Below are 23,993 nucleotides of genomic sequence, written 5' to 3' on the forward strand. Positions count from 1 at the left end.
CGGGAGACTGGTACACATCTTCTTCAGCACCGGCATCCAGATGTCATTCAATTTCACGCCCTCCTCCTTCCTATTAAAATTCCTGGGGTGTTTCATAATCTCTATAGCCTCTCTGTAAAGCCTTTCATGATATCCGCTTGTGGCTGCCAGTACTTGAGTTCTATCAAAATAAATGTGGTGGTCTCCTGACTGCAAAGCGTGTTCCGCAACAGCTGATCTATCAATCTCTCCCCTTCTACAATTGCCCTTGTGCTCTTCTAGTCGTTTTTTGACCGTTCTTTTTGTGGTACCCACATATACCTCTCCACAACTACACGGGATCCTGTAAATTCCTGCTTTTTCCAGCGGTTTACGAGCATCCTTAGCCAATCTCAGGTGTTCTTGTATCTTCCGGGTAGGTTTGTAAATCACAGCGATATTCCGTTTTTTCACCTACTAGTGCTGAATGGCAGGGTGCTATAAAATTCCCCTTACAGGCTACTAGGACCTATAGATGGGACCACTTTTACAAGTATTTTATTAGGCTTGGCACAGAACATCACTTGTTTTGCAGGTCCACTCATCAATAACCAAATAAATAATAATGAAACAGGAAACGTAATAGATTTTCACAAACACTGTTGTTTACAGTTCGACTTAAACCTTTTTACCCTTTTCAGAGGAGGGTTAGCTTCCTCATCCACTACAACTAAGACTCGATATGGTGACCACCAAGTTCAGTGCACACATTATGCATACAAATGACGATGTGCTCTTCAGTGTGATGCAGTACAGTCCCTTCCAATTCGGGTGTGCGGCCTCACCAAGGAGCATCACAGTAACGCCTGCTCACAGTGCAGGTACCCCTTTATCGAATCCATTCCTTAGTTGTGGCGAAAAGGGTATATAATGGAGTTGAGTGTTATTGATAACGATCTTAATAAAGGCGACTAGTAGCTCTTCCATTACCGTGCTCTTCTCCCTACCCAAGGATCGGTGTATTCTGCTAACGTGTATTCAGCCATGCTGCTCTAACATCCACAGACACGTCAGTGAGGACAGAACCACGTCAGAGAGGTAGGATAGACGTCAAATGACATCAGCCGATAAGACGGAAGCACCACCCTTCATGACTAAAAAAAATGGTTCAAATCGCTCTGAGCACTATGGGACTTAACATCTGTGGTCATCAGCTCCCTAGAACTTAGAACTACTTAAGCCTAACAAACCTAAGGACATCACACACATCCATGCCCGAGGCAGGATTCGAACCTGCGACCGTAGCAGTCGCGCGGTTCCGGAATGCGCGCCTAGAACCGCGAGACCACCGCGACCGGCCCTTCATGACTACTCTGTTGCATACCTACCTGCGGGTTCGTGACAGTGAGTAAATAGTCCACCATTGTGTGTGTGTGAGTGAGAGTGAGAGAGAGAGAGAGAGAGAGAGAGAGAGAGAGAGAGAGAAAGAGAGAGATGTCTGTTCTTTCCGAAAGAAACACACACACACACACACACACACACACACACACACACACACATGCCAGGAGGTCGGTCCAAGCTACTGTCGACTTCCTTTGCAATCTGTGATTGAGAACGTATCAGATATTTAGCTGAAAGTGACCGTAGCTAGCGCAGAACTGGTGCTATAGTTGCATGGACCAGTCATTGCTGTAGCTCGCAGCTCCCATCATTCATACTATAAACAAATATCCAAAAATTCTCTAAAATAATCTTCAAAATCTTTTTAATTTTTTTGAAAATGACTGATATTTTTAGGTCTAAAGCTTGTTTCCCAGATAACATGACAAGCCGTCAATGTTCAGTCTGAGTGGTTTTTATCATTTTGATTGTGTGATTACTGGCCAAAAATGAACCAGAAGGAATTCTGCACATTGTGAGGGCAGCGAGCTTTAACTACAGTACTGGAAAAGATCAGGACATTTGATAAAAGCAGTTGTCTCTCTTTGTCAAAAGCGGAGTGTAATTTCAAATAAGCGTGACACATCTCACCTGATCTAGTTTGCAAACTGACACTTTATAGGCACTCGCTTTAAACACTCAGGAAAAGTAATTTAATTATGTTACTTGTATGTTCCTCATGTAACAAACAACAACTGACTGTAAGGTTTAAACGTATGTGTAAATATCACATTGTAATGAAAATTCAAAAGCAGTCACGCAAACAAAGAAGTAATTAATTTAAAATAAATTAACTGACTCCGTGAGTTGGAAGTGAAGGGTGTGTTGCCAATTACGCACGGCCTGATGCATTTTTTCCACACGTTTACTGCCAGTGCCGATTTTATGACTGAACTTTTGGCTCCATTGTCTGTTTGATAAGGTATCCTTGCCTTGACTAGTTTGCATTTGTATGCCCACAAAATATACGGTGATTCGTTGTTGTTGACTATGTACATTACAAGATACACTTAAAGAAAGGCTCATTACAACATCTTGACGAGACCGTTTCTTTCTTGAGCAATAGATGGAGTCTGACGTGTGATGACTTCACTTTCGCCATAAAGCCTTTTATTTACATTGCCCAAGAAAAATTCAACGTTCAGAACCTGTCTGCAATCTGTACAGATCTGCATACTGTCATTTCGACGCCATGACTATAGCAGCGATTAGATACTCTGTGATATCCACTGAATTGTAAGCTCACCCAACATGAGACATCACTTTAAGATATTTAGTCTTTATACTGCCTGTAATTCGATGAGGAAGAGTGTCCACCCAGATTCTTGAGTTACTTCATACCCAGCTGAAGGCGCTCATTAAGAATTAGATCCTGCACAGCCATCAAACTGCAAGGTGGGATTGCTACGACGGTGTGAGCACTAAAGCAACAAGCCACCGTCAACACCTCGGCTCATTTCGTGGATAATACTGGTGATAACTCGCTAATATTTCGGACTTATCGCTGCGTTTACAGGTGAGACACGTCTTCTCTGTGAATACATGGCTAAGTACTGGACATTTACAGAAATTCAACATTTTTTGTTAAATTTAACGCAGCCACACACATACTAACGGATCAGAAATTCACCTATAGATAAAAACAATTTCTCGAGCAGACTTCTATTATCTGCCATTACTTATAATTCACAGTGCGTGCCTGTGAAATACCGCCTCAGTTGTGCGACTGGATTCGTGATTTCTTGTAAGAAAGGTCACAGTTCGTAGTAACAGACGGAGAGTCATCGAGTAAAACAGAATAAAGATCCGGCGTTCCCCAAGGAAGTGTTATGCGCCCTCTGTTGTTCATGATCTATATTAACGACGTAGGAGACAATCTGAGTAGCCCTCTTAGATTGCAGACTATGCTGTCATTTATCGTCTTGTAAAGTCATCAGATGATCAAAACGACTTGCAAAATGATTTAGATTAGATATCTGTATGGTGCGATGAGTGTCAATTGACCCTGAATAAAGGAAAGTGTGAAGTTATTAGCATAAATACTAAATGAAATCCGCTAAATTACGATTACGCGATAAGTCACACAAATCATAAGGCTGTAAATTCAACTAAATACTTAGGGATTACAATTACAAATAACCTAAATTGGAACGCTCACATAGATAATGTTGTGGGTAGAGCAAACCAAAGACTCCGATTCATTGGCAGAACTCTTAGAAGGTGCGACAGATCAACTAAAGGGACTGCTTGTCAGCCCTATTCTGGAGTACTGCTGTGCGATGTGGGATGCGCATCACGTGGGACTGAGGGAAGACATCGAAAAAGTTCAAAGGAGGACAGTTTTGTATTATCGCTAAATAGGGGAGATAGTGCCACAGACATGGTACATGAATTGGAGTGGCAATCATTAAAACAATGACGTTTTTCGTTGCGACGGAATCTTCTCATGAAATTTCTATCACCAGTTTTCTCCTCCGATTGCGAATACATTCTGTTGGCACTCACCTACACAGTAAGAAATGATCATCACGATGAAATAAAAGAAATCAGGGCTCGCACAAAAAAATTTAAGGGCTCGTTTTTCCCGCGCGCCGTTCAGGAATGAAACGGTAGAGAGAAAGCTTGTGAATAGTAGTGTAGATGTAGATGTAGATGCATGTGGTCACTTACTTTCATTTCTCTGTGCTTCGTCTGTATGGGAGTTGTTTTTTTTTTTTGGTTCCTAGTTCTGCATTTATGATAATTACGATTATAATCAAATTGTGACTTCTTCACAGGAAATGTCATATGACAATAAATGTGTTACTTGGCTTTTGCTTATATGCAATTTTTTTAACAAAAAATTTGCCTATCTGAAGTTCAACTCTTAACAGCAGGTATTATCGTTACAACACTTTGTGTGCAACGAATGTGTCCATGTGTGAAATTGCCCGCGAAAATATGGCATGAATGAATAAATGCATGCGAAATTTATAATGCTTCCATTACCACAGGCAGTAATTGCAGGTAGAATAAAAGCTGTTTAATTCAAGCGTTTGAGATATCTATAATATGAGTTTCAGCTTACATATCATTTATAATAAAAGTTATCATCAAGATGCACTTACGAATCTTGAACACTCAATATTAAGTATTTTATTTCCCTGTTGCTGCTTAGTTACTGATGATGATATAATCTGCCTGGTACAGAATTAAACGATATTTTTTTCTAATATTTCTCTCATTACACCTTCTGTTGTTGTCCCCCTGTTGGGGTTGATTATGAAGTTTTCATCACCAGTAAAGAGCTCTAGTCCGCTTTAGTTTTCTTGCCTGACCATCACGACGTACATTTTATCAAGCCCACAGGAAGTCTTCACTCCCATTCTTTTCCCCGACTTCCATTTGGGCAGCTACACAGCACGTGACAATTTCAATTCCTTTTCAGTTTCCTTTTCCATTTTTCTCCAATAGTGTTTCAGCTTCTCACCGTGTCTATTGCTTCTTTCTCTTCCTACCTTCGAATTCTTCTGAATTTGTACTTCCGAAAATTCCTGTCTTTCCTGCATCTTTTGTTTTTGTGTAGTGTATCTGTAAATCTTCTTCGATTTCTCTGCGCAAATTGTTAGCTTCTTTTCCAAGAGAAGCTTAAAGATGTATGTTTGCAGCTTACTGTCATTCATCCTGTTCTACATTTTATTTCATCGCTGTTCCTTAATGTCCAGTCATCTGTGCTGATTATTGGACCTACAATTTTCCTATTGGTTGTTCTTTCTAATATTTCTGCTTTGTCTCTTTTATATTTGAGTGCTTGACGTTCAGATTTCGCTAATGCGTTGTAATGCATTATTTCTGCATTTCTTGAAATGCAGATTTTTCTCTAAATATTTATTATTCTAAATGTCTTTTAAATTTTGTGAATCATTTCATTTAGGAGAGTTTTCTATCTTCCTAGCTATATAAATCACTTTTTTGTTTATATTACCTGTTTAGACGAACAGAGGCCTATTTTCATTGTTTATTCAGATGTATTGATTTTGTTTCCTTAATCCTGATTCCTCAACAGAACTAGGCTGTCTCGGAATTATTTCAATAAAATGAATAAAATGTTCGCATCAGTTCCTAAACTGTGCATGTAGATGTGGTGCTGTTGTAAAGAAACACCAAGGGACATAAAAATGATATAAAGAAAGACTGAGAAGAATTTCGTACGATATATATGTCAACATATGAAAGAACTTACAAAAAGACTGTACGTTACATCGATATGCTATTCAGCTTTGCACTGGACAACCAGTAAACCATCAGTGGCCTAAAATGTCTACAGAAACACATATAACAGGCCATGATTTCTATACTATCACCAAAATGACTTAACTATGATTGAAAAGAACGATCATGAAGGTAGTATTACAAGAACGGACCTGAACTGATACGCACATTAAATATCTTAGGGATAAATGAGAAAAACTGTATACTTTACAATGCAAAGATAGTATTTTAGTAACAATGTTCAAAAAGGTATATATTGTCATTTCTCAACCAAAGGCAGACTATGAAGGTGTCTGAAAGAATATAATTTTTACATTACGTATATGTTGTTAACAGTGCGGATACATATTCACTGAAGAGACAAGAAACAGGTACCCCTGCCTAATATCGTGTAGGGCCCCTGTGAGCACTCAAAAGTACCACAACACGACATGGCATGGACTCGACTAATGCCGGAAGTAGTGCTGCGGTGAATTGACACCATGAATACTGGAGGGCTGTCGATAAATCCGTAAGAGTACGAGGGAGTGGGGATCTGAACAGCACGTTACAAGGCATCCCAGATATGCTCAATAATGTTCATATTTGGGGCGTTTGGTGGCCACCGGAAGTGTTTAAACTCAGGAGAGAGTTCCTGGAGCCACTCTGTACCAATTCCTGCTGGAATTGTCCAAGTCCTCTTGAATGCACAATGGGCATGAACGGATGCAGATGATCAGGCAGGATGCTTACGTGCATGTCACCCGTCAGAGTCGTATCTAGACGTATCCAGGGTCCCGTATCGCTCCAATTGCACACGCCCCACACCATTACGCAGCCTCCACGAGCTTGGACGCTTCCCTGTTTTACATGCAGGGTCCATGGATTCATGAGATTGTCTCCATACCCGTACACGTCAATCAGCTCAATACAATTTGAAACGAGACTCGTCCGACCAGGAACATGTTTCCAGTCAACAACAGTCCAATGTCGGTGTTGACGGGCCCATTCGAGGCGTAAAGTTTTGCGTCGTGCAGTCATCGAGGGTACACGATTTGGTCATCGACTCCGAAAGCCCATATCGATGAAGTTTCGTTGAATGGTTCGCACGCTGACACTTGTTGATGGCCCAGTATTGGAATCTGTTGCAATTTACGGAAAGATTGCACTTCTGTCACGATGAACGATTCTCTTCACTCGCCGTTGGACCCGTCCTAGCAGGACTCTTTCCGGCCGCAGTGATGTCGGAGATCTGATATTTTACCAGATTCCTTATTTTCGTGGTACACTCGTGCAATGGTCGTACGAGAAAATCCCCAGTTCATCGATACCTGGGAGATGCTGTGTCCCATAGCCCGTGCGCCGAATATAATACCACGTTCAAACTGACTTGAATCTTGGTAATATACCATTGTAGCAGCAGTAACCCATCCAACAACTGCGTCAGACACTTGTTGTTCTATACAGGCGTTGCCAACCGCAGCGCCCTATTATGCCTATTTAAGTATCTCTATATTTGAATACGCGTGCCTATTCGAGATTCTCTGGCGCTTCAGTTTAGTGAGTTTAGTGGCCACAAGAAACGATGCAATGAAAAATATCCACAAAATTACCTTGCGGAGATACAAACCTAAAGAGCACATTCCCGTATAGCACAGAATGAAGTAGCCGTAGAAGGAAATCAAGTAGCATGTATTGATAACTACTGCCTACAGAAAACATTACGTGTAGAAATGGTTAGCGTATCACGTTCAATTCACTAATGTATGAGAGCACAGATAAGTAAGTTCTTCCACATGTTTATCTTGACCAACTTGGCAACTTACTTGTTTTATACTGTGTGTACAGTTTTGGTTTTTGTAGATATAGTCTTCCTGCGAAGATAGTCAATACGACCGGGAGCGGTAGAAAATAAATAATAAACTGTGTTGATACTGCTTGAGATCTCCGATAACCAGCGTACACCGTATGATTACTGGTCACGAGCAGTGCACGACACGGCGGGACCGGGGCTGCGGCGAAAAACAAAGCCAGAGACCACGCCCGTTAGGTGAGCCGTGGTGTGGTGTGGTGTGGTGTGGTGTGGTGCCGTGCGCTGTGCTCTGCTGTGCTGGGGGGTCGGTAGGACGACCCTGCCGCGTTAATGAAGGCAGCCTAACGGCCCGCGCAGCCGACACTGCCGCGAATTAATTCGGGGATTGCGGTCGGACAAATGTACCGGCAGCAGTCCTAATAACCCGCGTTTTTACCTCCCACCGCTGCAATTTAAAGCAACTTTTAACTTTTAATATCGGGCAATTCCAAACAACACACGCCTAGCCGCGATCTCGTTGGGAGACCTTTACGTACGTACGTACGAACGCACAACACGACGACTTCCGTGTACCGCTGCTCTGCGACGTCCTCTTTTTCAGCGATCGAAAATCCGATAGTGTTTTTTACTATAAAAAAAGTATCCCCGGCGAGAAGATAAAAAACCGGCTGCAGAGGGGGTGGGAGGGGGGAGGGAGGATGAACGTCGAATTAATTAACTTTTCCTTTCCCCTTGTCAAAAATTCTGTTAATAAATGCTCTCCGTGGCCTGGGAGGGTAAAACTCGATCGTATATTTCATTAGAGCACCATTACCGTACGTGTTTTACGATAACTGTCGTTGCATTAATACGGGGTATAAATTAAGTCGCTGTCTGAATGGAGACACTAACCTTCCATTAGTGGGAAATATAATCCTGGAGGCGCTGTGGAGAAATGGATTTCGTTGAGAAACGTACACGTTGAAAAGCAGTGTTTAAGTGAACCATAAGACGTTTTCTTATGTGCTCTGCGCAATGCGTCATAGAAATATAAATTAGTTAACAACAAGACAAACATAAAAAGAATCCATACACATAGGTATGGAAAGAATAATTACACATTTGTAGCGATAGTGTTATTACAGAAATGAAATAAAAAAGTGTAGGGACTTTAACTTATCGGTTTTATAAATCTGATCCCCTACACGGAAGACAAGCAGGAGAAACACAATATCTCATGACAACTTTAGCGGAATGCTGCTCATAAATACCGCCTATAATTTGTAAAACTGAATAAAATAATACAAAATACAAATATTACATATCTTATATTATCATGTGATTATTCTTCTCTCTGAACCTCTATATATTTTCCTAAACATTTGTTCTAGTTTTTTGTCTCCATGGTCCTCACTTATAACAACACTTCTTCGTTTACAACTTAAAAATACACTTTGCTACACCATGGTGTAAGGAAACAGCATTCAGTGCGACGTTCATTACATCCTTTGCCCATGTAGGCTTCCATTATTCTTATAGGCACTCGTATGTTCACCACACACTCTTTGGTTACTAATAACTCAGCGAACGCAACTGTCTAAATAATAATAATAATATGTAACGAATGAGTTTCATTTCGTTCTAGATACTACGTGATAACAGGAGCAGCTCTTTCAGCGATTCTGCTGCACATAAGTTATCTCCAGTACAAACTCAACAAACTGATACAGAGCTAGCACTACCGCTACTACTACTACTACTACTACTACTACTACTACTAATAATAATAATAATAATAATAATAATAATACCACTACTACTAACAATAATAACAACAATAATAATATAAATAATAATAATTATAATTATTATAATTATTGTTAGTAGTATGCTACATTACTACTACTATTATTATTACCTCTACTACTAGTAGTAGCAGTAGAAGAAATAGTAGTAGTACCTTTGTTTCTGGTTACTGAATATCTGTTGAAGGTATCTTAGTTGCAGAATAAGCTCTGAAAGAGCTGATCCTATTATATAATTTAATAACTAGAGCGAAATGAAATTCAGATTATGAACTGTAAAGGAGCCAGTTATATTGTCAGTAAAAGCTTGTAATCTCGGTTGATCCGAAAAGGATGCTGAAAAACCGTAAGTGGTAAACGCTTCAAGACGGAAGTCAACTACCACGCGAAAGATTATTTGCAAAGTTTCAAAAGCCAGTATTAGACTACATATCGTTCCGTAAGGAACCATTAAGACAAGATTAGAACAAAGAGCGAAGCATTCAAACATTCTTCCCGCCCTCCTTATACAAATAGTTACGGAAAAACATCTAGTATGACAGAATGGTTCAAATGGCTCAGAGCACTATGGGACTCAACCGCTGTGGTCATCAGTCCCCTAGAACTTAGAACTTCTTAAACCTAACTAACCTAAGGACATCACACACATCCATATCCGAGGCAGGATTCGAACCTGCGACCGTAGCAGTCGCACGGTTCCAGACTGCGCGCCTAGAACCACGAGACCACCGCGGCCGGCTATGACAGAATGAGGAAATAGCCATTCGCATGCAATTCTCAGTGTATGTGTGTAATCGCAGATTAATTTAGCTCTTCAGGTAAATATTGACTTTTATGGCCAACCACAGCTGTTCCCTTCGCTACAGAGCCTATGGAACGAGGACTCTTCACAGACGACACTCACGATTTCTTACAGCCGCTTTGCTGAAACACAAGTTGTAGTCCGCATACGACCGGTTGCCGGAACGTGGAATCTGAGTTGGACGAGCGTTATTAGGGTATTACAAGAAGCAGCTTACGTGGATGAATCCTTTAAGGTAAGGGGCAACTGTGTAAGACTAGCACAGGTATACTGTTCGAGGAATGTTGATGAACACTTTCGGAACCTGAAACTTAATGCACGCCGCAGTACGATATTACTGTTCGAGGAATGTTGACGTACACGCGCGGAACCTGAGACGTCGTAGGCCCCGCAGTAAATTAAGTTTCTGAGCTACTTTGAATTAAAAAGTATTTCTTCTTAGTGTTCTGAAATAATTTTTTATTCACAAGGAACCGAATTCAAACTGCTTGGGTGACAATCGGTCGACCGTTGATTTGCGTAACCACGTTATAACAAACAAAAGAAAGACAATAGACAGCGAATCTTACATGCCGTTTTATACAAATCAAAACTGGCACATTTTATCAGAGAAACCTGATAATATAGTTGTAAATGCTTCATTTGTGTCTTACTTGAAAATTCGGTACTGGCAAAAACTTAGATTGGACTCGATGACCCGTAGGAACCTGGTTCCTCGATGTTTTTAGATGCCTTACGTGTACAAAGAATAGTAAACAGGAGCGAAATGGTAGCGTACAACTATACGATAGCTTCTCTTCCAATTTTCGCCTGTAGAAATATCTTTTATATCTGATCTGTGTACAATATAAACTTTCTGTTTCAGAATACCAGACACACTATCACAATATGATATTGCAATACCACACCTTCTACGCAGGCAATAAATTCTTTATTAGTTACCAAGTACCATCTGAGTATTAATTTTCAGTATGTTACTAACGAGATCAAGAGACTTTGCGGTAAAGAAGCAAAGGGTAAGTGCATCAGAAAGTTAGCAAGAGCGATTTCCTTTATAACATAGCTCTGTATGTAAGAAACCAACTTCACACACATATCCACAGAAGGCGAAAGTGGCGGAAGATGTCACCACGGTATGGAAACCTCTCATCCCAGAGTGATTCCTGCAAAGCATCTTGCAAAACGAGGCAGTTTGGTTGATCACAAAAAGTACTGCCATTCTAGCCTGTCAACTGTTTTTCTGAGTTTGTAAAATGCTCACCCACTTTTTACAAGGTGCAGTCAAGTGAAAGTAAAGCATACGGAAAAAAGCAAGTAAACAATGTGTTATTTCAAATGTAATCGCCATAGTTGCTACATATATCCCACTGTGAGACAAGATGGTGAATGTCTTCATGGAAAAAATGTTTGCGGTTGCCTAGGATCTACGATTGTACTTAGGCGTGCACCTCTTCGTCCAAAGAAAGTCTACAGCCACGAATGCCTTTCTTTAGAGCTCTAAAAATACGGAAATCGCTTGGCGAGAAACCGTATGGAGGATGTGTAACTTCTGCAATGTACTCGAAGCAGTCTTGTCAAAATGTGGGTGGGCGTTTTGCTGCCAGGTTGTTTCGGCTACACTGCAAGAAGCTGCGCTGGAAATCTCCTACTCATCCTGAAAACAGTCCAGATCTGTCCAGAAGCAGTTCCTATATTTTTGGAAAGACATTCGTGGCCATCGATTTACTTCGCACGAAGAGGTACACTGATGTCTGGAATCATGGCTCCGTAGCCAACTACAAACATTTTCCCGCGAAATCAAAAATGGCTCTGAGCACTATGGGACTTAACTTCCGAGGTCATTAGTCCCCTAGAACGTAGAACTACTTAAACCTATCTAACCTAAGAACGTCATACACATCCATGCCCGAGGCAGGATTCGAACCTGCGACAGTAGCGGTCGCGCGGTTCCAAAGTGCAGCGCCTAGAACCGCTCGGCCACCTCGGCCGGCCCGCGAAATCATTAACCAGCTTGTCTCACAGTGAGATAGATGTATTATCAGTTACGCCGACTAATTTGAAATAATAAAGAGTGTACTTAATTTTTCTTCATCTGTCTCGTATTCACTTGACTGCCCCTTATAGTTGGACTTCGAAGGAAAAAACGACTTTGGCGATCGATATAGTCAGTCGCCAGGCCAAATCGACCAGCTATTTGTGAGCCATGTCGATAGAATCTTGTTGCTTCAATAACACTGGATAATTGGGACTTCACTGTAAGTTACACTCCTGGAAATGGAAAAAAGAACACATTGACACCGGTGTGTCAGACCCACCGTACTTGCTCCGAACACTGCGAGAGGGCTGTACAAGCAATGATCATACGCACGGCACAGCGGACACACCAGGAACCGCGGTGTTGGCCGTCGAATGGCGCTAGCTGCGCAGCATTTGTGCACCGCCGCCGTCAGTGTCAGCCAGTTTGCCGTGGCATACGGAGCTCCATCGCAGTCTTTAACACTGGTAGCATGCCGCGACAGCGTGGACGTGAACCGTATGTGCAGTTGACGGACTTTGAGCGAGGGCCTATAGTGGGCATGCGGGAGGCCGGGTGGACGTACCGCCGAATTGCTCAACACGTGGGACGTGAGGTCTCCACAGTACATCGATGTTGTCGCCAGTGGTCGGCGGAAGGTGCACCTGCCCGTCGACCTGGGACCGGACCGCAGCGACGCACGGATGCACACCAAGACCGTCGGATCCTACGCAGTGCCGTAGGGGACCGCACCCCACTTCCCAGCAAATTAGGGACACTGTTGCTCCTGGGGTATCGGCGAGGACCATTCGCAACCGTCTCCATGAAGCTGGGCTACGGTCCCGCACACCGTTAGGCCGTCTTCCGCTCACGCCCCAATATCGTGCAGCCCGCCTCCAGTGGTGTCGCGACAGGCGTGAATGGAGGGACGAATGGAGACGTGTCGTCTTCAGCGATGAAAGTCGCTTCTGCCTTGGTGTCAATGATGGTCGTATGCGTGTTTGGCGCCTTGCAGGTGAGCGCCACAATCAGGACTGCATACGACCGAGGCACACAGGGCCAACACCCGGCATCATGGTGTGGAGAGCGACCTCCCACACTGGCCGTACACCTCTGGTGATCGTCGAGGGGACACTGAATCGTGCACGGTACATCCAAACCATCATCGAACCAATCGTTCTACCATTCCTAGACCGGCAAGGAAACTTGCTGTTCCAACAGGACAATGCACGTCCGCATGTATCCCGTGCCACCCAACGTGCTCTAGAAGGTGTAAGTCAACTACCCTGGCCAGCAAGATCTCCGGATCTGTCCCCCATTGAGCATGTTTGGGACTGGATGAAGCGTCGTCTCATGCGGTCTGCACGTCCAGCACGAACGCTGGTCCAACTGAGGCGCCAGGTGGAAATGGCATGGCAAGCCGTTCCACAGGACTACATCCAGCATCTCTACGATCGTCTCCATGGGAGAATAGCAGCCTGCATTGCTGCGAAAGGTGGATATACACTGTACTAGTGCCGACATTGTGCATGCTCTGTTGCCTGTGTCTATGTGCCTGTGGTTCTGTCAGTGTGATCATGTGATGTATCTGACCCCAGGAATGTGTCAATGAAGTTTCCCCTTCCTGGGACAATGAATTCACGGTGTTCTTATTTCAATTTCCAGGAGTGTATTTTGTTTTGGAGCACACAGGGTATTATTTTTGTATTAATTTTGCACTCATCTTGTTGTTTTTTTACTTTGTTTACAACAGATTTCCAATCTTCATATTCAGACTCTTAGGTGCCGTTATAGAAATGAAATACACTTGCAAATACATCTTGTTTCTGTGCCATAGTGTCTTTTAAAATAGTGAATATTGGACTTGTATTTAATGTTGTCATATAGAAGCAAGATGTACTTGCTGCACTATTTCATTTTCGCAACTGTGTCTAAATGTTTACAGTATGACTTTGAAATCGATTGCTTATAAAGTAAACAACAAACACCGCAGACCTAAAAATTTATACGAAAATAGGCTGTGTGTTCCAAATCTAAATGTTTGTACAAGCTTTCCTGAGCACTGAAGCCGCAGAAGCTTAGGGAAGATTACTGGTTCAATGAGCAATATTTTTATGAGCCAAAATAACTCACTGGCTGATTTAAAATAGTGCCACAAAGCTGTTGTCGAGTAATGAGATCAAATGTCATGCTGCCTCTCATTTGCTGTTGACGTATCTTTACTTGAAGATCTCTCTCTCTCTCTCTCTCTCTCTCTCTCTCTCTCTCTCTCTCTCCCTCTCTATCTCTTTCTGTCTGTCTGTCTGTCTGTCTGTCTCTCTCTCTCTCTCTCTCTCTCTCTCTCTCTCTCTAACCTCATTATCTGAAACTTTCACCAAAAAGTTATCCTCGTTATGACTGCCAGATTTCTCATTTATTCACATTGTTTGTCACCTATTTCAGTAGTTGTTAAACCATTAAATCAGTGTACTTTATTCGAATGAAATTTTAAAGATTATGATATATCCGTTTCATTGGAGTCTACGTACGACTGTGATCGAAGTAGCGTTGTAAATATCCCCTCCTGTAATTGAAGACAAGCGCGGAAAGAAGATATTTGTTGGCATCTGTTTCTGGGTACGCTAATATCAAAGTTGACATTGGTCTCACATCTAAATATCATTTAGGGGTGAGACCAATGTCAATTTTGATAGTTCCCGTACCGAGCGGTACTGTACGCAGTAGACGGATAATATTTTGGTTAAGACCTCTGACTGACGGTTCACGCTTCATACATTCCTAACGAAAGAACAGTATTTTTCGGTAAGAGCAGTGTTAGCTGACAGTTAAATAATGTTCATAATCATTACAGCGTCACGGTCAGGACCGTAAGCTGTCAGACAGGTTCCCGCTTTCAGCAGAACTTAGCTGAAGGCAGGAGAGATACCAGCATCTATTTCACCAGCCGGCGGTTTACAGCCTTCTTACAGTCTACATGTATTCTCTGCTCTTTTTATCCGTAGTTGAAACTTTTGTTGAGGAACTCATAAAAGAACTTTTTGTTTTTTGGTTAATAAAGTGTACTACCAAGTACTGATGGAAAAGTTCGTACTCAAAACAAAAGAAATATCTTCTGTGTTTTTTTCTGCATCGAAGGTAAGATTGAAGCTAGATGGAATCGCAGAACCATAAAACGTTCGAATGTTGCATGTCGTACGAATTTGCAAGCCCCACATTTAAGGATTAAGTCTAAAGCTGCACGCCTCATTTATAGTACACCACTAACTGAGAAACTGGTGGTAACGATGGAAGGTACTCACAGAGGACGTGCAGAGCGATCTCCTGGGTGACGGGCTCGCCGACGCCGTTGCTGGCAGTGCACTGGTAGACGCCCGCGTGGTGGCGGTTCGTGTTCTCGATGGTGATGCTGATGCCCTCCACCGACTGGTCGCCGGAAGGCAGCAGGTTGTTCTGCAAAACCACAGCGCACCATTAGGCACTACGTGTTAATTTCTTTTCTTTTGCTGTGATCCAGTAGAGAACAGTCAATGGAAATGTATGTCAATTCTTCTGCTTCTCGCAAACATGACCACAATCACTCTTGTGTTCACCCCCTTCAAGCCTGGTAATATTCTGTGTTTACATGACTCTGTCCGCATTAAATCCAGAGCACGTGCACCTACTCAGTAAATCCACAGGTGCTACACCAAAATCGTTCTCCACATCTAAAAAATTTCTGTCCCAAAGTAACCCACCAAAGGCACTAATCGATGCTATCTACAAAATCACGAAAAACCTTTGAATGATACAGTCTGAAGTAAAATTTCAAGGGTAAAATCTGATAGGCATCCAGCATCTTCAAACGGGAGATAGCACGTTTCCAATTGGCCACATTGTAAAAGTGTATATGTTACCGCGCCAGATCTAATTGGTCCCACATTGTATGCCGGAGCAGGTGGGTAATGAGGCAGCGGAGTTATGATGTGTGGAGAGCGTCATGGCTGTCCAACGTGCAATGCTCCGTGGAAGAGACCGCAATTTATGTGTTACAGGACAACATCGTAATGGACTAACCAGTGGTGTGAGACGGTTTCTGTAACCAGTGAAACATAAAGGGCATGGTCGTCAGTCTCTGACTGGTTCGATGCGACCCGCCGTGAAATCCTCTCCTGTGCCAGACTCTTCATCTCAGAGTATCACTTGCAACCTACGTCCTCACTTATCTGCTGGATTTATTCCACTGTCTTCCTCTACAGTTTTTGACCTCCATGGCTCACTCTAGTGCCATTAAACTCAGCCCCCGATGTCTTGCCAGTGTTTTCCACATATTACTCTCCTCTTCGACTCTGCGCAGAACCTCCACATTCCTTACACTATCAGACCACCTAATTTTCAAAATTCGTATTGAGCACCCATCTCAGATGCTTCGATCCTCCTGTGTTCCGGTTTCCCCACAGTCCATACAACCCTCTACACCAACTTACATTCTCAGAAATGTCTTTCTCAAATTAAAGCCAATGTTTCTTACTAGTAGCTGGCCGAAGTGGCCGAGGGGTCCTAGGCGCTACAGTCTGGAACCGTGCGACCACTACAGTCGCTGGTTCGAATCCTGTCTCGGGCATGGATGTGTGATGTCCTTAGGTTAGTTAAGTTTAAGTTGTGCTAAGTTCTAGGGGACTGATTACCTCAGAAGTTTAGTCCCATAGTGCTCAGAGCCATTTGAACCAATCATACTAGTAGACTTTTCTCGGCCAGGAATGCCCTTTTTGCCAGTGCTAGTTCGCTTTCGATGTCTTTAAAGTCAGTACCGACATTAGACAGTTGTTTATTTGTAGTGTTACATTTACACTTACACGATCATGATTTCGGCTTCAAAGTGCCATTATCAGGAGTTTTAAGTGTTGTACAGTGCCTAAGATGGCATACTCTCGTATTTAAAATACAATATTAGATGCATTGTCTAAGGGTCGATATTTCTGTTAAAACTTTATCTCCTTCGTGACACCAATACTGATGTTGAATTACTCGCTGTTTGGCAGTACATTAAAAAAGTAGAAACCCACCTCGATTGCGTAAAAAGCACCTAGTGTTAACCTAGGTTTCGGCGTAGATAACTACACCTTCTTCAGAACAATAAAACCCACAAGTGCCTAAGAAGACCTTGTGGGTTTTATTGTTCTGAAGAAGGTGTATTTATCTACGCCGAAACCTAGGTTAACACTAGGTGCTTTTTACGCAATCGAGGCGGGTTTCTAGTTTTTTAACATATTAACTAACGATTGTTGACGCGCTGCGAAGGTTCTTATAGCAGAGTACCTTTATCTACTTCGTGACCATCAATCCTGATGTTAAGTTCCTCGCAGTTCTCATATCTGCTCTTTCTCATTACTTTCGTCTTTCTTCGATTTACTCTTAATCCATATTCTGCACTCATTACGCTGTTCATTCCATTCAGAAGATCTTGTAATTCTTCTTCGATTTCACCCAGGACAGCAAAGTCATGTTCCTTTCATCTCGAATCTTCTCTTTAATTTCTGTCATTGCTTCTTCGATGTACAGGTTGAATAGTAGTGGCGAAAGACTGCATGCCTGTCTTTCACCATTTTTAATCCGAGCACTTCGTCTTGTTCATCCACTCTTATCATTCCCTCTTGGCTCTTGTACATTTTGTGTATTACCCGTCTCTGTCAATAGTTTACACCTATTTTGCTCAGAATTTCGAACATGTTGCACCATTTTACATTGTCGAACCCTTTGCCCAGGTCGACAAATCCTATGAACGTGTCTTGACTTTTCTTTAGTCTTGCTTTCATTATCAAGCGTAAGGTGAGACTTGCCTCTCTGATGCCTTTATCTATGCTAACACCAAACTGATCGTCATCTAACACATCCTCGAATTCCTTTCCCATTCTTCTGTATTTTATTGTTGTCAGCAATTTGGATGCATGAGCTGTTAAGCTGACTGTGCGATAATTGTCGCACTTGTTGGCTATTGCCGTCTTCGGGATTGTGTGGATGATATTTTTCCGAAAGTCAGATGGTATGTCGCCAGACTCATCCATTTTACACACCAACATGAATAGACGTTTTGTTGTCGTTTCCCCCAACGATTTTAGAAATTCCGATGGAATTTTATCTATCCATTCTGCCTCATTTGATCTCCAAAACTATCTTAAATTGTGATGCTGAGTCCCCTACCTCTCTTAAATCGACATCTGTTTCTTATTCTATCACGTCATCGGACAAGTCTTCCTCGTCTCAGAAGCCTCCACTTCACTCGTTCCACATGTCCACTCTCTCCTCAGCATTTAACAGTGGAATTCCCATTGCACTCTTAATGTTACCACCTTTGTTTTTAATGTCACCAGTGATGATTTGACTTACTTATATGCTAAGTCCGTCGTTCCGACAATATTTCTTTTCGATTTCTTCAAATTTTTCATGCAGCCAATTCGTCTTAGCTTGTCTGCAGTTCCTATTTATTTCATTCTTGAGTAATTTTTGTTCTTTATTTCTGAACTTCGCTGAACATTTTTGTACTTCCTTCTTTCATCGATCAACTGAAGTATTTTTTCTGTTACCCATGTAAATAATTATTCGCTAAACTTCATAACAAGCGCATGAAAATGTTCTACTTCCCTTGGGCACAATGTGCGTACACGAACTTTCGGGTGGATGCCCTTCGGTAATTGTCAAGCCGTAACTGACAATGGCAAAACATCACTTGATCGTAAGTTCGTGGATATACAATCACCTGACGCTCGTAGAAGCCCGAGATTTCATTCAGTCGTATATCCTACAGACCATGGATTTACTCGAGACGTAGGCTGTTTCTTTCCACTGGGAACCTATACGACTGAAACTCACGCTAAGTCATAATTGTATGAAGGAAATGAAATTACAAGAAAGAAAACAAAAGTTTTAATCCCACTAACGAGAAGTTCATAGGACGGCGCGGCGGGCTGGATTCAAGTTTTTCAGCTCTAGAAAGGTCTAGCTCCAAAAGCAATTTACATTAAGTTGATACGATAAAGTTTTAAATTATAGCTAGAATCTGAATTATCCTTTACGGCTCTCGCGACTGTGGTATTACTTAACATTTGTGCAGACAGTCAGTTACTTAATTGTACATTTCACTTCTGCAACAAAACGGCGGTATAGCCATTATGATTTAGGTCTTCTTATGATTTCCATGAACTGCTTCATCCGAGTAATGGTCTTATTCATTCACGGAAGCAACTGTCGATTTTCTTTGCCTCTAATAATCCAGGTATTGCCGTGACTAATTCTTATTCCCAAGTAACTACTCAGCTAGACTGCCACAGAATGTAAAAAAAGGATTAAATTGGCTATCTTAGATCACAACCAGAAGATGAAATGGTCGTCTGTAAAAGTTGTCCACTGATATTCACAACTAATGCTTATTCTTTTAACTATAAAATGATAACGAGACTTATTCCCTCAATTCCCTCTACAGTAGGGATTGTGCTACCGGTCTGTGAAATTCTAAAAAGTGCGTACTATCAACGGAAGACCTAAAAAAATCGATCACATGATTAATCTCAACTATAAATCAATTTGTTAATGCTCTACCACCCCTTGAAACGTGAAAATCGCAACAGACACTGTACAAAATAAAAACCGTTCTAGCCACCAGAAAAGGAATTTCACAAAGCACTTGCTACCATTGAATGACTCAGAAATGCGTGGGGAACTTGATCAACAGAAATACGCAGCTCCTTATCCTTTGTGTTGCAAATTCGTGAGTGTGACATAGTTTCTTAATAATGATATGAAATCTATCAGATGAGAAATTTCCCTTGATACCTTACGATTTCATTTTTTTTCATTTTATTTGTTTTACAAATTATTCTAGCGTTATTCTAATGTAAAGCTTAGTAACTACTTTTTCCCTGATTTGTATTACTTTAACTTGCTGGAGGTTACTCTCATTGTTATATAATCCAATGACGTAACATTTCCAATTTATCAAGGATCTAGTTAAGCATTACATTGCTCAAACGAACGTAAGGATTCGTAACTACTCGTACTAGATTCATTTTATCAGTAGACTATAAAGGAACATTGCGTCACATAGAAAAGTAGAATAAACGAGCTTTTTACAGTTGATAACCAGTTATTCATACTTCTTCCTTGCATTGAGGAGGAAGGAGAGATTAATGTCCCGTCAGCTACTAGCTCATTAGAGACGGAGACAAGCACGGATTATGGAAGTCTGGGAAATTAAATGGGCCGTGCCCAATCAAAGGAACCGTCCAGGTATTTGCCTAACATGATTTAGGGAAATCACGGAAAACTTAAATAAGGATGGCTGGACGCAGGTTTGAACCGCCGTCCTCCACAATGAGAGTCCAGTGTGTTAAACTCTGCGCTACCTCGCTCGGCCTTGCTTTGAGAAATAGTACTTTACTGAATTTGAAAGTGGTGCGTCGAGCTATTCCAGCATTCCAGTCGTTACAGCGTATTACTGCCTGTCAGTGCCCCAGTGCCCTTTCCACTGAAAACTTTATTGTAGTAAGGGCGCTCTTAGAAGACCAATAAACTAGTGCCGCTGCTAGATGAACCGAAGGCAAGGAACTGTAGCGATATACGGAAATTGAGGCAGCAGCTAAACACTGCAAAGCGTCTGCGAGCAATCTGCATTTTGCGAGAAGAAATAAATTTTTGCCGTCCATCCATAACCGCAGATGGCTCCCTGGGGTCCACTTGGCCTACTCGTAAAGCTCCGTAGAGAGCAAAACGGTCCGGATATTATGGATGTCAAGGGATATGTGCCACTTTCACTCGCCTGACGTGTCCATAAAAGTAGAAGCCGAACAATACACTCTGCGCTCTTCATGTACCGTAGACGATACATTTATACCCAACACGGTCGCTCCCGCCGGAGGTCCGAGTCTTCCCTCGGGCATGGGTGTGTGTTGTTGCTAGTATAAGTTAGTTTAAGTTAATTTAAGTAATGTGTAAGGGACCGATGACCTTAGCCGTTTGGTCCTGTAGGAATTCACACGCATTTGTACCCAACGCCACAAACTACGAAGTTTAGGCAGGCAGGAAACAAGGGACATGAGCACAGAACTACATTCGACCACTTTTAGCAACTTTGTGACACAAAATATGGGCCGTGATCATTCCAAGTGATAAACATAAGGCTTGTCATTAATTTTGCTAATTATTGCAGTTTTATTATTAATGATCGTAGGAAAATGTAGAATATAGTTTACTCCAGTTCCTTTCTTGAAAATGTTTGAAGACACAAGTCAATACTCGAGAGAACAGGAAGAAAAATACGGGGGTGCAATGGGTTGCCATGAAAAGAAGTATACAAAGTAGCAAATATAATGGGATGACTACTTCGGTCGCACGATTATGGAGAAGTTAGTTATGTATAGAATAGCATACTAAGAGAAACAGAACACATTTTGTTTTACAGAAGACATGGGAAGGAAACCAAAGAAAAATCATTAAATTTTCCTATACTTTTGACGGTGAGTTACGGGCTCAAGTTACAACGTACAAAAAAGTTTTGACCACACACTTTAGGTACACTAGATAGGACTAGTGGAAGTAATGGTGTTCGTTCAGTAGAATACAGCTACAACAGAGGCAATCAAATTTAAAATAGTAGTCAACCAATATCTGACATTACGTAACCTTAGGAACGAGGGTGCAATGATTTTAAATGACACTGTTATTTGCTTTTACCTCACAGCCAAACGACTACTGACGGAAAAAATTATTTCTAAGATTTCATAAACAGTCAAAGGAGGGGCTGCTTTGCTACAGGTCAGATCTGAGCTGCCAACATTTAAATGCAAGTATACGGTACTTACTTTTTTATACGCCTTGTAGTTGAGCTAGGACAATGTGTCTCATGAATACTCTTGCTTTGGTCACAAATACGTACCCGCTTCAACAAAATATGTAAGTAAGCTGTTTAAGTTTTTTTATTGGTAACGCCGCCGCCACGTAGCGCTCTGTATAAAAATCACTGGCTGTGCCGTGCGCAGTCTGTGTTTAGTTTGCATTGTTGTCTGCCATTGTAGTGTTGGGCAGCGGCAGCTGGATGCTAACAGCGCGTAGCTTTGCTCAGTTGGAGGTGAGCCGCCAGCAGTGGTGGACGTGGGGAGAGAGATGGCGAAGTTTTGAAATTTGTAAGAATTGGTGTCATGAACTGCTATATATATTATGACTAGTGAGGTAAATACATTGTTTGTTCTCTATTAAAATCTTTCATTTGCTAACTATGCCTATCAGTAGTTAGTGCCTTCAGTAGTTTGAATCTTTTATTTAGCTGGCAGTAGTGGCGCTCGCTGTATTGCAGTAGCTTGAGTAACGAAGATTTTTGTGAGGTAAGTGATTTGTGAAACGTATAGGTTAATGTTAATCAGGGCCACTCTTTCGTAGGGATTTTTGGAAGTCAGATTGCGTTGCGCTAAAAACTATTGTGTGTCAGTTTAAGCACATTCGTGTATAATTGTTCAAAGACGACGTTTCACATAGACCAGTCGTGTATATAATTGTTCTAAGGGGACGTTTAAAATATAAAAGTGAGACGTGACGGAAAAATTCGTCTTGCAATTCGACAGTAGTCTATGGTTCCTTAATTGACTTTAGTTCCATTGTAGAATGATTGCTGATGAATTTGCCGATTTTTATTTAATACGAATAACAAATGTAAATCAATGTATTCGAATGTATGAAACTTTATTTGTAGATGTATTCCTTTTATTGTACTTTAGCGCAATGTTAATATATCGAATCTATGTAGGAAAGTGATGTTCCCATTTGGTCGTAATTATTGTCTGTGTTCTGTAAATCGGTAGTCGAATTGTTAGTGTCAGTGGCTTTGGTGCAAAGGACCCAAGTTCGATTCCTGATACCTCTTCAGATATCTCTGCAGTAGGGCGGTATTATACAGGGTCCACTCAACCCTTGGGAGGCCAAATGAGGAGCTTCTTCAATAAAGAAGCAGCGGCTGGAGGAACTGGCGACACACTGATCACATGCCCCGCAGCCATCGGCAGCTCCTTGTGCTACCTTCTAGACAGCAGTAAATCAGTTGGAACAGGCCTAATCCGTGAGACATATTTAGGTATTTACGAAAATGAGGGGGGAGACAGATGAAAGTGAGCTGACAGTGGAAAGGGGCGTGAGATGAGTGAGGTGTCTTAGTGCAGGAATAGTTTACGAAATAGTGAATGTTAAATGGTAGTGTTTAGGCAGTAATGTGCGGAAGAGCGTATTCGGATAGAAGTACAGCAACCAGAAAAAGTTTAAGTGAAACCATTTTGAGAAATTTCAGACGGGATGAATGTGGTTGTCTACGACGGTAATGGCACCGTGTTACTACGGAGAGACGAACCATATGCTGATACATGACGTATGTAGAAATAAATCATTCAAAGACTGTATTGGGGCATGAAGAAAGAACAGAAGCTGACTGAGATATCGAAGAAGGAACGGAATTAATTTCCTGATTATGTTTCGCGATGGAGAAGTGAACAGAAGAGTTGTTTGATGGAAGACGCTAACTACATCAGGTTGAAGACTATTAAATGTTTTGATTCTTACTGAAGACATGTGGGCAGGAGAGGTGACAAGAGGGTAACAGCGGGTTGAGTCAAAAATAAATTTTATTTTTCAGCAAAGTGGAATGTGTACGTAGCCTGTGTCGTGCAGACGGTCTGTGGCAAAGAATTGAATTTACGAAGAAGTTACTTTCGCGTGAACTTGGATATTGGATGGAAAATTTAAAGCTCTTTGGCTATTTTACATCTACATTCATACTATGCATACCACAGCGAAGTTCATGAAAGAGGGGGAACGCTGTACATGATTTTCGGAAAGAGAAGTATTTGAATAAACGTGTCTCCCTCCAACCAAACACACCTAATATTGAGGGTGTACATGGTTGCCATTGGTGTTTGGGTTTTACAAAACATCTTTTTGAAA

General features: G+C 41.7%; 1 protein-coding gene across 2 annotated transcripts in view; it reads right to left on the minus strand.

Annotated features, from left to right (window-relative positions):
* Positions 1 to 23,993, minus strand: part of LOC126272742 (limbic system-associated membrane protein) — an 848,332-nt gene that overhangs the window by 436,276 nt on the left and 388,063 nt on the right. For both annotated transcript variants that reach the window (XM_049975800.1, XM_049975799.1), the window contains exon 4: positions 15,341 to 15,491. In XM_049975800.1, coding sequence (XP_049831757.1) covers positions 15,341 to 15,491 — 151 coding nt within the window. The remainder of the gene's footprint in view (positions 1 to 15,340; positions 15,492 to 23,993) is intronic.

This window comes from Schistocerca gregaria, chromosome 5 (assembly GCF_023897955.1).
Source record: "Schistocerca gregaria isolate iqSchGreg1 chromosome 5, iqSchGreg1.2, whole genome shotgun sequence".
NCBI classification, from domain to species: domain Eukaryota; kingdom Metazoa; phylum Arthropoda; class Insecta; order Orthoptera; family Acrididae; genus Schistocerca; species Schistocerca gregaria.